This window comes from Malus sylvestris, chromosome 4 (assembly GCF_916048215.2).
Source record: "Malus sylvestris chromosome 4, drMalSylv7.2, whole genome shotgun sequence".
Lineage (NCBI taxonomy): Eukaryota > Viridiplantae > Streptophyta > Magnoliopsida > Rosales > Rosaceae > Malus > Malus sylvestris.
Window position 1 is genome coordinate 23,590,147 of NC_062263.1, and position 15,860 is coordinate 23,606,006.

General features: G+C 39.0%; 1 protein-coding gene and 1 long non-coding RNA gene across 3 annotated transcripts; both read left to right on the forward strand.

The window, feature by feature from the left end:
• Nucleotides 1-4,596: 4,596 nt before the first annotated feature.
• LOC126617950 (protein trichome birefringence-like 3) lies at nucleotides 4,597-7,122 on the forward strand. Of its 2 annotated transcripts, XM_050286030.1 has the most exons (7): nucleotides 4,597-4,905; nucleotides 5,008-5,033; nucleotides 5,067-5,281; nucleotides 5,544-5,715; nucleotides 5,801-6,000; nucleotides 6,277-6,435; nucleotides 6,539-7,122. In XM_050286030.1, the coding sequence occupies exons 1-7, from the start codon at nucleotides 4,716-4,718 to the stop codon at nucleotides 6,870-6,872; spliced, it is 1,296 nt and encodes a 431-aa protein (XP_050141987.1). In that variant the 5' UTR covers nucleotides 4,597-4,715; the 3' UTR covers nucleotides 6,873-7,122. The 2 variants fall into 2 exon arrangements, with proteins under 2 accessions (XP_050141987.1, XP_050141986.1); XM_050286029.1 differs by having other exon boundaries at nucleotides 5,008-5,281.
• A 6,443-nt stretch (nucleotides 7,123-13,565) lies between these two features.
• LOC126617983 (uncharacterized) lies at nucleotides 13,566-14,721 on the forward strand. Its single transcript, XR_007621612.1, has 2 exons — nucleotides 13,566-14,016; nucleotides 14,101-14,721. It is a non-coding gene; the product is annotated as an uncharacterized LOC126617983 (long non-coding RNA).
• The last annotated feature ends 1,139 nt before the right edge of the window (nucleotides 14,722-15,860 follow it).

A 15,860-nucleotide genomic window follows, 5' to 3' on the forward strand; every position in this document is an offset into this window, starting at 1 on the left:
AATAAAGGTCCCAGAAAAAGCCCGTACCTTGACGGAGTAGCAAAGCTCTGGCAACGACTTCCTGTGTCAGAGAACACTCGCCGCTATGTTCCTCGATAACCCGACGAACTGCAGCTCGCCGTTCTGATAAAAAAAAGGGCGTAGATCCCGGTCTCCGCCCCCTCCGGCACGGGGATTAGATCGGCCTCCGACAGAGTCTTAACCGGCGAAGTGATGACCAAAGCTCGAGCCTTGGTTGCGGTGTAGGGTTTGAGAGAAATGGAGGGAAAGGTGAGGGCTTTGGAGGGTAAATTGAATGAAGGATTAGGGGTATTTTGGGAAGAGTGAGAAGAGAATAAGCAGACAGAGGGAGGCTACAGCACTGGTTAGACATCAACGGATATTGTTGAGGTGAGGGATTCGGGTTTTGACCCGACTCAGCTATTTGCGAGTAGCTAGTGGAGTTGGGCCTAAGAGTCTAGGACCTAAAGAAATAGATAACATTGAGCCCGTGTTAGTCAAGAATCGATCACTATTACGTGTGAAAGTTAAAATGCGTATCAATATGTGATTGATTTATAGGGTTATATTGTGTATGGAGTTTGATAGAATCTGCTTGACGCTTAAAATCAAGTGTATTTAAGATAGACTTTTATGGAGTAAAATCACCTTGTATTGAATAAAAACTTGAGAAATGCAAAGGGGATTCTCTCAAAATTGGAACTCTTTGTCACCTCGCAATTTAACGTCAATTCACATACCAACCTTGTAAAACATAGTACCAAAAACATAAGGTGGCAGAGAGTCTCACTTTGAGTGAAGTGAGAGAATTTTGTTGCATTTCTCTAAAAACTTTTTATGATTTCTAAAAAGTCTATAAAAATCTTATGATATTCAAATATGACTTAGTGTATTCAAAATTTCATTGATTTTAAAGGATTTTTAAAAAATTCATAGACCTTCATATACCTTTCTATGGTATGTTTTTTGTTATTGCAATTTCAACTTCTCCCCTTAAAATTTTGATGGACTTTCATAGACTTTGATACTCCACCACCCACCATGATGCAATAAGGACCACTATTTTCACTTCCACACACCATTTTGTCACCACCACCCAGGGCCGACCAAGCTAGTGTGGGATGACGGACCGTCCGGGATCCAAAAAAAGTGGGGGACCAAAATTATTAGAGTGGTACATTCATATATATTTTTCATAAGAGTATAAATTTATAAAAGTTGGCTAAATGATCACCAAGTTTAATCATAGATAGTGGTTTCTTTTGTTTGAAGTTAACAAGGAGGTCTTAGGTTTGAAACTCATTTATTTACTTTCAAATTTTTACAAATTTCTTTTCATAAGAGTATAAATTTATAAAATTTGGTGAAATGATCAAGAGATTTAACTAGAAGTGGTGGTTTATGTTGTTTAAAATTAACGAGAAGGTCTTTGGTTTGAAACGATATGTATGCTTTTTTACTTTCTGTTTTTACGAATTTCTTTTCATAAGAGTGTAACTTTATAAAATTTGGTTAAATAATTAAGAAGTTAAATGAGAATCAATGGTTTCTGTTGTTTAAAATTAATGAAAGGTCTTGAGTTTTGGGTTTGAAATGCTATGTGCTTTTTTATTCTTTCCAATTTTTACAAATTTATGTTTGGTTGTTAATTTTTTTTTAATTACTAACTAGTTGTTATGTGGGTTGTAGTTTTTAAACATTCATTCCAATTCAAGTCTAACTTTTAACAAAGACTAATGTATAAACTAAATTTGTAAATTATATAACGTGTCACCAATAAAAAAATAAGCACGTTTATCCAAATCATACTTGTGAAAGCAAATAATTATTCTTATACGAAGGCACTTTTTTTTTTGGGTCTCCTCTCCCAGACTTAAAATATCAAAACCTGCCCTACCCACCAGAGTATACTTTCTATGATGGAGTTGGACCTTACAAGTTGATCATGATTTATATTAAATGCTTAATCGTATGACAGATTTGGAGTAAAATTGCAGCTAACTTCAAACCTTAAATTAATGCTAAGCAATCATAGACATGGAAGGACTATTGTCGTACTTGAACATGATGTCAATGTTAGGTTGGATTAATTTTCCACGCCAACAGCATCATACCATTTACAAGTTGCTGCCACCCCAAATTTCATGTACTTGTTTGTTCATGCCAGATTTGCTAATTCAGACTTTTCCATATTTCGGTCAAAATCTCAGAAGTTTATGTTCGTATTTTAGAATTTACAGTTTGTTTTTTGTGGGTTCAGTCAGGATCTTTAGGTTGGCCTATCAGTTCTCCAGAATCATACAGTTCTATTTTTGTTCATTTGGTTCAGGACTGTATCATGTGGAGGTTACCATGTCTATATCAACTGCATCAAGCGTCTCCTCCCGATGAATATGACAGTATTACAAACACGACTATGCGAGAATGTTAAATCGCACTCACAATAAGTGATTGATTTAAAATGTTGTTATTGAGACATCTTAAATATAAGTGAACTTCTTGAGTCTAGTCATAGTAGTAGTATTATACGAATCAATCACACCACTATTGGGGAGGTTAAAATGTTTTGACAAAGGATGGAGTTTGTGTTATTTTAGATGGGGGAGAGTTAAAAAGAGGAAGCGTCATTTAATTTTTTTTTTCTTTTTAAAAAGGTGATTGGAGAGTTGATAATTCAGAGGTTAAAAGATTATTCATTGCTACTATATCCCGAAAGTGAATGTTTTGGATTTTTTAGGATGTTCGCATGAACGCTACTTTCATTTGGCGACACGGTCGCAGAAGAGGTGTTCCTTTCTCCCACTACAACTTGAAAAGTCCAAAACATCCACTTTGGAGATATGGCAGCGGCGAAGAATCATTTAACTCCTGAATTACCAATTCTCCAATCAATTTTCTTAATTAAATGACCCTTCCTTCTTTTAACTCTCCCGCATCTAAAATAACACCAACTTCATCCTCGACACACACTAATAATACATAATTGACTTAAAATACTAATGAAGGAACATTCTAAATATAGGTAAACTTCTCGAGTTGACGAGTATGACGATGTGCACCAAGCATATATATGGTTACTTATATACTGCTGCTACATATCGGAAATTCAGTACAAGTACCTCAACATGCTCTCTCATCATTTAATCAATAAACCTTTTAAGACCTGAAATTGAAATATTTCTAAAAGTAAACCAAAAGAAAGGCATTTGTTGATTTGGCTGCTGATTACTACAACCAACCGAGAGACATGCACTTCATACAATTCAAGCTACGTAGTGAGTCTAATAGCAAGACTCCAATAGCTGATATTGAGATTCTAACATGCAACCGAGTGTAGATCATCATATTTGTATATTTTCATTGTGTTTCACGTGATGAATACTAGTAAGATGATATACACTCGGTTGAACTAGTGGCGACGCTATATGTAGACTAGATGTTGTCATGGCTGCCTCAATTTTCATGTGGCTTCATGTAATTATAATAGAAAATGGTCAACAAATGTGTTTTTGGCCCTCCCAGATTCTTTAGGTGACCTCGACCATTAGGTGAATCCGGGAATCTCTCCTTATATAATAGTTATCTACGAGTGTGAAGGATTTGTTCCTTTAGACCATCTTCAAAGGAGATGTCAAATCCTAAGTGGAATGTCATGTAATCAATTTTGAATGTAGGAGTAAGCTCCAACCGATATATCAATCCTATGTGGATTGACATATGAGTTTTCATGTCAAATTTGAGATATGAGAAAAGGTGATATCAAATAATTTTTAATTATTTTATTGTGTTGCTCTTATTAATGCACCAATTATAGATCTTGAAAATTTATTTTAATTGATTTCATTTTAAAATGAATCCTAGAAATATCATACATAACAAAAAAAAACATATCGGTTGGAAAAAGAAAAAATCTAACATTGCCACGTCAGCCATCAAATTTAACATTTAACATTTATCTTTTGACATCTCTTTTGGAGATGCTCTAATCGGATTTTTTTTTTGTGCATAAAAAGTTTAGGAGGGGAGGCTACCCCATTCTAGGGTTAGGGCATGCCACAACCCTCTTTGAAGACTTATAAATGGGGTTAGCTCCATTTTTGGTTTTTACAGATCGCCCACCAAGAGCGAATACTGGCAGCAGGACTCAAACCTAAGCCTTAATTTAGCGAAGAGAACGAACCTTACCAACTCAACCAACCCTCATTGGCAATTAGATTTACATACATACATAGACATACGTACATACATATAGATATACAGACATCAATATATATGATATATAGATGAATCCTACTAGATAGCCAAATAAGTCAAAAGAGAGAGAGATAGAGGGGTGGATTCTAAACTTTTTTTTTGTTTTGCTTATGAAAGCAAAAACATAGTTGTTGGATGATCATCATATAAGCTATGGCTAGCTCCCCACTATATCCATTTGCACAGGACACAAAAGGAACGCGAGATGTTAGCCTTGCAACTTACCCCTAAACATTAAATAATTTTAAAAAAAAAAGTTAAAAAATTCCCACCCAACCAATCCATTCCTTTAGCTTTACTCCTACTCAAGAACCCTATATAAAATGTTCCCCCAAAAATAAAACACCTCTCTCACTAAGTCCTCATCATTCTGTTTGTACACATCATTTCATATAATCCTCCCTTTTCTTTCTTCTCCCACAATCAAAAAGCTTTCTGCAGTACTCTACTCTCTCCCAACCATGAGCTTCCCTCCTTCTGCATCAGGCGCGATGAAAGCAGTTCGAGGAAAGCTACATTTTCCTGTTATCATGGTTTGCGCTATCGCCTTTATCAGTCTCCTCTACGCCGAACGAACTAGCATCATTCTTTCCTCCAACCCTTTTTTCAAAATTAAATCATGTTCCAAACCCGAAGCCATTACGAAAAATAGTAAGTCTAAATAACTATTGATTTTTCTTTTTCCTGTTGAGATTTTTTTTCCAACAAAGATTTCCTAATTGATTTTTGTGGTCACCAATCACTACCAAACAGAAAACAGAAATGCTACCGAGGATAAGTTAAGGGATTCCATATTAGATGATAGGGATAACTTAAGGGATTCCATATTAGATGATAGGTTTGCTTTCAACCCCGAGGAGTGCAGTGTTGAGAATGGAGAATGGGTGTTCAACCGTTCGATCAAGCCTCTTTACTCAGACAGAAGTTGCCCGTATCTTGATAGACAAGTTTCGTGTGTCAAGAATGGACGTCCGGATTCTGGCTATCGCTACTGGCAATGGCAGATTGAAGATTGTACATTGCCAAGGTTGACAACTTACAATGCATGTCAAAACACATCTATGCACGTTTGTGCAGACTAGAATTAATGTTGATATATTTATTGGGAGATATTATTTACTCCGAAAAAATCATCTTTCATCTTCCCGATTTCAAATTAAAGGGAGGTCGAGTGCATAATGACTATTTCGGAGTGGTGATAATATGCAAGTTTATGGATTTATATATACTTAATTACTGCATGAACTATTGTTTTTCTAACAGGTATTTGTTTCCAAGTTTATATGTAGATTTGATCCAGAAGTTACACTTAAGAAACTCAGAGGAAAGAGACTACTTTTTGTTGGGGATTCTTTGCAAAGAGGTCAATGGCAATCTTTAGTCTGTATGGTCGAATCCATCATACCCGAGAACCGAAAATCCATTCAACGAGGGCGGTCTCATACAGTCTTCAGAGCCAAGGTAACGTATAATTCTTAGTTTTTGATCGGTTGAACCAACGATTAAACAAAAGAGATGAAGCTAATCAAAAGTTTTCCTTCTTCAGGAGTATAATGCTACTATTGAATTCTACTGGGCGCCATTTCTGGTTGAGTCCAATTCTGATGAACATATAATAGGAAATCCAAGGGAAAGAATACTAAAAGTGGATTCCGTTGCCAAGCATGCGAAATACTGGACAGGAGTTGATATCCTTGCGTTCAACACTTACGTTTGGTGGATGAGCGGCTACACGATCAAATCATAGTAAGTTTCTCACAGAATATGCATAAATAGAGTCGGTTACTAACTTCTAACAAATAATAGAAAAGGAGTGACATTAAAGCAATGAAGTGCACTAAACAGTGCTTTATATACGGCTTATTGTCTATTTAGTTAACCTCTTCTATTATGATTAAAAGTCATGACCCGTTCTATTTGTGCATATCTTTCAAGAAAATTAACTATGCCAATGGATTATATTGTCATTTTCTTTTCGGTTTAAGATTGATCAATTGAGCAACAATGTGTAACTGAACACAGCTGGGGATCGTTTCCAAATGGTGAAGAAGGGTATGAAGAATTGGATGCACCGGTTGCCTACAGAATGGCATTGAAGACATGGGCAAACTGGGTCGACTTAAATATCAATCCGAACAAGACTCGTGTTTTTTTCACTACTATGTCCCCTACACACATGAGGTATCTCTCTCTCATACACAACTTGTTATGATTAAGCACAAGATAAAAATTGAGTGTTTTTTACTAATTACTCGAGTAACAAGTTAAATCTCTAATTCTACAGAAGTGCAGACTGGGAAAATCCAGATGGGATGAAATGCTTCAACGAAACAAAGCCGTACATGAAAAAGGGATTCTGGGGAACAGGTTCGGACAAGAGGGTCATGCGCGTGGTGTCCGAAGTAATCCGCAAAATGAAAGTTCCGGTTTCAGTACTTAATGTAACGCAGATGTCAAATCACAGAGTTGATGCTCACACAAAAGTTTACACCGAAACCGGAGGCAACCTACTAACTGATGAACAAAAGGCTGATGTGCTGCACAATTCAGATTGTATACATTGGTGCCTTCCTGGAGTTCCAGACGCATGGAATCAAATTTTTATGGCACATTTGTAGCGCTACGAACCACTTGTAAATCTGCAGCGCTATCAAACAACAAGAGGCAGAACAATCGAAAGTAACACGTTTCTACTTTCTGATCAAGTTCTTGTCTCATTTTTTTTTTTTCAATTGTAATGAATTGAATTTGTACAGCAAAAGCTGCTGAAGCAACTTCTTAGTTTCTTCAATGTTCTTGTGTTTTGGTAACATAATGCTGCAATGTAGCAAATTCTAATTTATCCAATAAACTAGGTCATGGTGATTAGTCTGGAGGACTTACCAGTTACCCCCCTTGACAGGACGGGGGATGTTTACTGTTGTAAGTTGTAACAGGAGCAGGTAAATTTTTGGCTGATGTACCATGGTAAATTGCCCTGCAAGTCATGTTTCTCAACATTAAACAGAGGTAAACTAAACAATCCAACCGTCCAAATTCGTACCATCCACCATCCTAATACAATCGCCTCCTCGCGTGCTGACACATGACGAAGTGCTCCGAAAGTACGCGCTGTATACAATTGTTACACCTTCGACTATTTGGCTTCAAATTGAATGTTTCTGGTATTGTATCTTGTAACATCTTGTCCAAAAAGTTAATGCATATTCTATGATATTCTGATCTCACTATTTATTTTTTGACAAATGATGGATAATCTACACTAAATTCATCAAACTACAGAGAGCAGGAAGAGTCTGAAACACATTAGATTAAAGTGGAATGCTCTACCGGTAAGGCAATCCACCACTTGCCGAGCTCAAGCTTTATTCGACAGAAAGGGTACGGTGACTGTTAACTTGGCACACCAACAAAAGTTTGTGGTGTTATAAATAGGCAAAAGTTAGAGAAATAACCTTTGCTAAGAACAAGGACGAAACCACCACAAAAGTATTGCAAGTATTAGAAAATGAGGAATACTGAAAGTATTATACTTCTTCTTTTCTCTTTCTGATGTTTTGTCACACTTTGAACAACCGAAGTGCTCTATTTATAGAGCCACCTCAACGAAAACTTACAAAATTTACTATTAGTATGTGAAACTTTACTATACACATGTGGGCAAACATACCAACTGTTTACAACACTCCCCCTTGGATGTCCACATATCAACATCAGTTGCCTCGTTAAAACCTTGCTTGGAAAAAATTAGTGGGAAAAAAAAACCATAGCGAAGGAAAAAGAGTACAACTTTACCTGGATTGTTGATATGGTGTTAAGCATGCTTACGTTGCCTCGTTAAAAACATTGATAGGAAAAACCTAGTGGGAAAAAATCATAATCGAAGGAAAAAGAGTACAACATGCATGTATCATGGATGCTCCCCATGAATTGTATCTCCCCCTGATTCCGCATTCTTCAAATTTGTAAGCCGATGTAATCCGATTCCCTGCACCAACTTCTTAAATGTGCACTTTGGTAGAGATTTGGTGAACAAGTCTGCTAAATTTTCATTGGAACGGATTTATCTGACTTCAATAACTTTACCCTTCTGAAGCTTATGTGCACTGAAAAATCTTGGAGATATATGTTTAGTCTTATCACCCTTGATAAATCCTTCCTTCATTTGGGCGACACAGGCTGCATTATCTTCATGGATGACAGTTGGAGTGTCTGTCTTTGAAGGTAGACCACATGAATTCCGGATGTGATGGATCATTGATCTTAACCAAGAACATTCACGACTTGCTTCATGTAAAGCAATTATTTCCGAGTGATTGGAAGATGTAGCAACTAGCGTTTGCTTCGTTGATCGCCATGAAATTGCAGTATCTCCATTAGTGAACACATATGTATTTTGTGAGCGGGCTTTATGAGGATCGGAGAGAAAACCAGCATCTACGTATCCAACAAGGATCTGGTCATTTGTGGGCTTGTCTGAGTAGAAGAGACTCATATATGTTGTCCCACGAAGGTATCGTAGAACATCTTTGACTCCCTTCCAATGACGAATTATTAGAGCAAAGCTGTACCTGGCTAACAAGTTAACTGAAAAAGCTATATCTGGTTTAGTACATTGTGCTAAATACAATAAAGCACCTATTGCGCTCAAATATGGTACTTCTGGACCAAGGACCAGTTCATCATCTTCTTTTGGACGGAATTGATCTTTCTTAATGTCCAAAGAACGAACGACCATTAGGGTGCTAAGTAGATAAGCCTTGTCCATGCCAAATCGCTTCAGTATCTTTTCAATGTAAGCTGATTGATGGACCAAAATTCCATTAGCACAATGCTCGATCTGCAGGCCGAGACAATATTTTGTTTTCCCAAGGTCTTTCATTTCAAATTCGCTTTTCAGATATTCAGCAATTTTATTGAGCTCTTCAGGGGTTCCAACTAGGTTCATATCATCAACGTATACTGCCACTATAACAAATCCAGTATTTGATTTCTTAATGAACACATAAGGGCAGATGACATTGTTGGCATATCCTTCTTTAATCAAATACTCACTGAGACGATTATACCACATTCGCCCAAATTGTTTCAGCCCATATAGTGATCGCCTTAATTTGATTGAGAACATACCTCATGGTTTGTTAGTTGCTTCAGGCAACTTAAGTCCTTCTGGGACTTTCATATATATGTCAGTATCTAATTCTCCATATAGATACACAGTGATGACATCCATAAGTTGCATGTCAAGTTTTTCTGAAATCACCAAACTTATTAAGTAACAGAACGTAATTGCGTCCATTACAGAAGAGTATGTCTCTTCATAATCAATTCCAGGTCTTTATGAAAAACCTTGTGCAATGAGTCTTGCTTTATATCTTGCAATCTCGTTTTTCTCGTTGCGTTTCCTTGTGAATACCCATTTGTAACCCACGGGGTTTACAACAGGCGGAGTTTAGACTACTGGTCCAAAAACATTTCGTCTTTCCAAGGAATTTAATTCTGCCTGGATTGCATCTTTCTACTTAGGCCAATTTTGTCTCTGTTTGCATTCTTCAATAGAGCAGGGCTCAATGTCATCGCTTAATGTAATTTCAATGGCTATTGTAAATGCAAATATGTCGTCTGTTGATGCACAAAATCAGCGAAGACTTTGGTACAACAGAAAGTGTCAGGTTTTGTGACCTTCGCTTGGTTGCTTCGGTCACTAGTGAGGATAAGTACGTAAATGAATAGAGACAGAGAAGCAAACACATGATGTACGTGGTTCACCCAGATTGGTTACGTCCACAGAGTAGAGGAGTTCTTATTAGTAGTGAAGGGCTTACACAAGTACAAAGGATCAAGCTCTCAATTTAGTGAGTTCTTGTGAATGATTTAACACAAATGGCATTAGGCCATATTGTGGGGGAATGACCCCTATTTATAGAAAAACTTGTAGCTTTGTCACATTGACATGTGTCATGTTATGATTGGTTCTTGATGTCGACACGTGCTGCGCTCTGATTGGCTTCTAATCTTGACACGTGTCGAGTAGTGATTGGCCTCCTGGTCGGAGGGGAACTCTTCTGGGTCCTTGACAGTATAGCGTTGGCCGGTGCTCGGTAGTTTCGGGATTGGTCAAGTATGGTACAAACAGTGCTCCCCTAAGTTCCCGAGTGAGGGAAACTCCTCGGTTGGGGACTTGCAAGATCCAATCCCTTGAGTAATCACGAAACTTCTAAGTACTGAAGTGTGGTCTGATCTTCATCTGCCCTTCTCTGGAAGTACCTTTCCTCCATCCGGGAATGGTGTATTTAGCTGATGTTGACGCACAAGGTAATGTATCAATTTCACTTGAAGCTTAGTTGTAGTTTCGGGCTTAGTCAAGTGTGATACAAACCCTATAGTAGGAGTCCCCCAAGTCGCCGAGCTAGGAGATCTGCCGAAAGAGGTGACAGACAAGGTAAGCAGTCAAACTTCCAAGTAAGCAACCCAGGATCAGAGGTTTGACTTCGGCTTCCGGTTGATTGTTCTCCTTCTCCTTGTCTCTCATTCAACTGCCAGGATAAGGAGAAGCAAATGGATAAGAGATGATATGAGATACTTTTGCTTTTGAAGAAGTAACTTTCCACAGGCTTATTCTTGAACTGTGCTGGAGGGTTTTCTGGTGCCCTTCAGAGTATAAGGCCGACTCAAAAATTTGAGGGTCAAAACAAGTCCATCAAATCTAGAGTACGTTCGACCTTGGTGATATGGGATACTTTTGCTGTTGACGGAATAATGAATGTGGTATGGAAAGGTGTCGTGCTGTAGTGATCTGTTTCAGCTCACCGTTGAACCTTCTGCTTCAATCTTTTGCATGGCAGAAGTGGTGTGCAACCTTTGCATTTAAATGGTCCTTCAGAACATTCCTTCATAGTGACTCATCCACGCTTGGCAGCTTCAGTGTAAAGAGCCAATATCTGATCAACTGTCATGAGGCATTTGCCGGTGGAATTCGTGACCTTGACAGCAGTTGAGGATGAGTACTCGAGAGCAATGCTAAGTAAGCAACCAGGCAAAGGCTCCAGGCAGTCAGTTCCAAATTGGAGGTTTGACTTCAGGTTCCGACTGACTGCTCTCTTTCTCCTTGTCCTGCAGGTGTGGACAAGGACAAAGACAAAGACAGGGAGAAAGCATGATATGGGATACTCTTGCTTTCGACCCTGATGATATGAGATACTCTTGTTCTTGGTGTGGCTTATTTGCTGAGGTATTATCGGGGGGAAATAAAGCTGAGTATTTCGAGAGGTTATGTTGAGGGTGCCTTTTCGAATGCGAGAAAGGGTTGAGCATTTTTGCAGGTTTGCCTGTCCGTTGAGGATGGAGGTCAATGTATATAGGGATTTCCCAATAACAAGTAGTAATGCTATTCCTTTACCCTTCTTAGTCACAGCAATGTAGTGGGAGCTGCCAGCTTCACGTGTTTTAATTTTGTCAGAGCACTTTGAAAAAGTGGTATGTGGTATCTGGAAAGCTGATATTACGTGTGAAGATTACAGACAAGCTTTATCTAAGGAAATCTGGCTCTCGAAGTTCTGAGAGTTGTGCCTCTTCGGTTTTCGAACAAGCAATCCCGTCGAGGATCTGACTCTCGAGATTCGGAAAGCGGTGCTACTCCGGTTTTTGAGAAAGTAATTATGTTGGGAGTCTTTTCTCGAATGTGAGTAAAGGTTGGACGTTCTTGCCAACCTGTCTTGCCGCAAAACACGGAGGTCGACACACATAGGGACTTTCCAGTTGTCAAGCAGTGGTGTTGTTCCTTTACCCTTATGGGTAATAGTAGGGTAGCTGGAACTTCGAAATTCTCGTGCCTAAACTTTGTCAGAGATCTTTGACAAAGTTATATGTGGTACCCGAGGAGTTGATGGTGCATATGGAGAGCGGTGATTGAACAGTAAGATTCACGTGCTTTCTACTTCACCAGAAATCTTCGACAGATTGCCCGTAATTTCCGCAAAGCTGAGTGTGCATGTGACAGGTGCTGACGAGGCTGAAAAAGCAGGTGCTTCTTCGATTTCTGAGATCGGCCCTCGTGGTCTCTGAGCAGCCCAGCTTTTGAGAAAGCAAACGCCTCTTCGATTTCTGAAGCTCCGTCGAGTGCAGATTTTTATAGAGGCTGGCATTAAGTTCCACAGCACACTTGAATCTCTACCAGTAGAAGCTCATTTCTTGCACTTCTAAGATCTTGATTTGTCTGACCTCTTCCCTCTTCAACACATTTGAAAATGTCTGGACCCTCCGACCATCGTTTTGACTTGAACCTTGGAGAAGAGACAGCCACGCCTTCTCCAGACAACATATGGCGCCCATCCTTCATATCCCCTACTGGTCCTCTTACCGTTGGGGATTCTGTGATGAAGAATGATATGACCGCTGCAGTGGTGGCCAGGAACCTTCTCACTCCCAAAGATAACAGACTACTTTCCAAACGGTCTGATGAGTTGGCTGTTAAGGACTCTCTGGCTCTTAGTGTTCAGTGTGCAGGTTCTGTGTCTAATATGGCCCAACGCCTATTTGCTAGAACCCGCCAAGTTGAATCATTGGCTGCTGAAGTGATGAGTCTCAAACAGGAGATTAGAGGGCTCAAGCATGAGAATAAGCAGTTGCACCGGCTCGCCCATGACTATGCTACAAACATGAAGAGGAAGCTTGACCAGATGAAGGAATCTGATGGTAAGGTTTTACTTGATCATCAGCGGTTTGTGGGTTTGTTCCAAAGGCATTTATTGCCTTCGTCCTCTGGGGCTGTACCTGGTAATGAAGCTTCAAATGATGAACCTCCAATGCCTCCTCCTTCTGGGGTTTTGTCAAGTACTGAGGCTCCGGATAACCACCCTCCGGTGCTTTCTCTTTCTGGGGCTCTACCGACTGCTGAGACTTCCCCTAAGCAACCTTTGTGAAGGCTCCCTTTTGTTTGTTTATTTTGACTCATGTATATGTACATATTTGTGGCTTATCGAAAATATTAATAAATAAGCTTTGCTTCATTTCAACATATTGTGTTAAATACACCAAAGCCTTCTTCATAAAGTTCTTTGAATTTTTGCTTTTGTTGAAACCTGTATTGTTGAAGCTTTGTGAGTGAAGCATGTAGTTTGAGGTAGTGTTCCCTTAATTTCCCGAGTGAGGAAAACTTCTCGGTTGGAGACTTGAAAAATCCAAGTCACTGAGTGGTTGTGAGACTGCCGAGTATCAAGGTGCAGTAGCATATGGTGGGAGTCCCCCAAGTCTTCAGGCGAAGAGAGTTGCCGAATGAGGTGTCTAGCTAGTAGTCAATGTCATGAGTAGGAAAACTTCACTTGTTTCTTTTCGAAGTGGTAACCCAGGGCTCTTTCTTCATATACTGTTTTTTGTTATGAAGATGTGTTAGGCCCAAAGAAGTGGAGGCCTAGGCCCTTTTTTTTTTTTTTTTTTTTTTTTTTTTTTTTTTTGTAATGTTTGTACAGATATCTATAATGTGGCCTTTGTCATGATTTTGGAGGATGGGTGTATTCGAATCCAATGAGGGGTAGGGTATGACTCATTATCATGTGCCATGATTTTGTCTTCCTTTAGCTTTTCTTTTGCTTTGCTTTACCATTTTTGCTTTCCTTTAGTCTTCCTTTAGCTTTTCTTCAATATAACACCATTTTCTGTGGCTCAGATCGCAAAACCATCTTCATGAAAGTTGTTCCTTAGCTCGTGAACTACAACATATCAGAATTGGAGATCCATCGGAGCAGTACAACTCCAGAAATTCAGGTATGATGAGTGATTGTTCGTCATTTGTATATCAACGCGTCAGACTTGTTGTGAGCTTCAAAAACTCCATTTTCTCTTGCTCAGATCAACATACTTTCTTCATCGAAGTTGTTCCTTAACTTGTGAACTACAACATATCCAAATTTGAGGTCCCTCGGAGCAGTATAACTCCAGAAATCCAAGTATGATGAGTGACTGGTTATTATTTTTCTGTCAACCCGTCAGATTTGTTGTGAGCTTCGAAACTCCATTTTCTATTGTTCAGATCAGCATGCTTTCTTCATTGAAGTTGTTCCTCATCGTCTCTTTCATAACATATCAAAAATTCAGAATGAACTAATGGTTAAATACTTCCAGATCTTCGAAACATCACAGCAGCTTCGAAATCTGCAAGAATCCGACTGTCATGTTTGGAGCTTCAACACTTTAATTTCCGTCGCTCAAACAGAAATGGTTCCTTCTTGAAAGTTGTTCATATGCTCAAGAACTATAGGGTGTCCAAAATTCAGCTCCATTGGAGAAGAGCAGAGGTTGCAGAAATTTGATAGATGAAAGGAGGCGGAAGAGGGAGAGAGAGAAAAAGTCTCTTGGGTTGGATTTCTATTTTGGGGCAGATTCCAATTTTTGTAGCACCTTCATTATTGATGAATTGCTTGTACTTTTGTCCATTATGAAACTTGGGACTTTGGCTTGTTGTTGGATCTATTATAATATGTTTGGGAACATATATAAGTGAATAAATAAGAAGGAAAATTTTGGGCCCTTGTGGGTGTAAAACAAAAAATGTTTATGTTTACCCAAGTGTTTTTGTACAAGTTCAAGGGCATCTTGGGTTTTGTGAACAAAATTTGTTTATTTGGAGCAAGGTTTTGTGTTGAAGCTTTGTAGGTGAAGCTTTGGTGTTGAAGCTTTGTAGGTGAAGCTTTGTAGATGAAGCTTTCTAGGTGAAGCTTTGATGGTGAAGCTTTGTAGATGAAGCTTTGTAGATGAAGCTTTCGAGGTGAAGCTTTGATGGTGAAGCTTTGTAGATGAAGCTTTCTGGGTGAAGCTTTGATGGTGAAGCTTTGTAGATGAAGCTTTCTGGGTGAAGCTTTGATGGTGAAGCTTTGTAGATGAAGCTTTCTGGGTGAAGCTTTGATGGTGAAGCTTTGTAGATGAAGCTTTCTGGGTGAAGCTTTGTAGATGAAGCTTTCTAGGTGAAGCTTTGATGGTGAAGCTTTCTGGGTGAAGCTACGTAGGTGAAGCTTTGTAGATGAAACTTTCTGGGTGAAACTTTTTGGATGAAGCTTTTTTTTTTTTTTTTTGGGTGAAGCTGTTTTAAGTGAAGTTTTTTGGCTGTGTATGAATAGATCTATTGTTTGGATATAAGCCATTGTTTGGTTGTTCCTTTCTTTGTATAGTCTTGTCGACACATACTTAGATTTTGTTTCGTGTTGGATATATCTGCTTTGAGGTTTCAACACTTGAGTGTTCCATTGCTAGGAATGTAAAAGAGTGAGGGCCAAGTTGGCTAAATTACCTCTTTAGTGAATTCATTGCCAAATGGCCTTCATTACATAGGATGCCGAACGGCTATAGCTCAACACTTGTACATCGTGAGTCTATTTGTAGTAGTACTTCAAGTGATCAGCGTTCCATGGATGGCCAAGGGTCTTGCCATCGGAGCTTCTAAGTGTGTAAGAGCCAGGGCGACTGATGCCAATGACTTCATACGGTCCATCCCAGTTTGGACTAAGTGTGCCTTCACTCGGGACTCTGTCGCAGAGTAATCTTTTCTTTAAGACCCAGTCTCCTATTTTGAAAGAGCGAGGCTTGACCCTAGAGTCATAATAGTTGGAGATGCG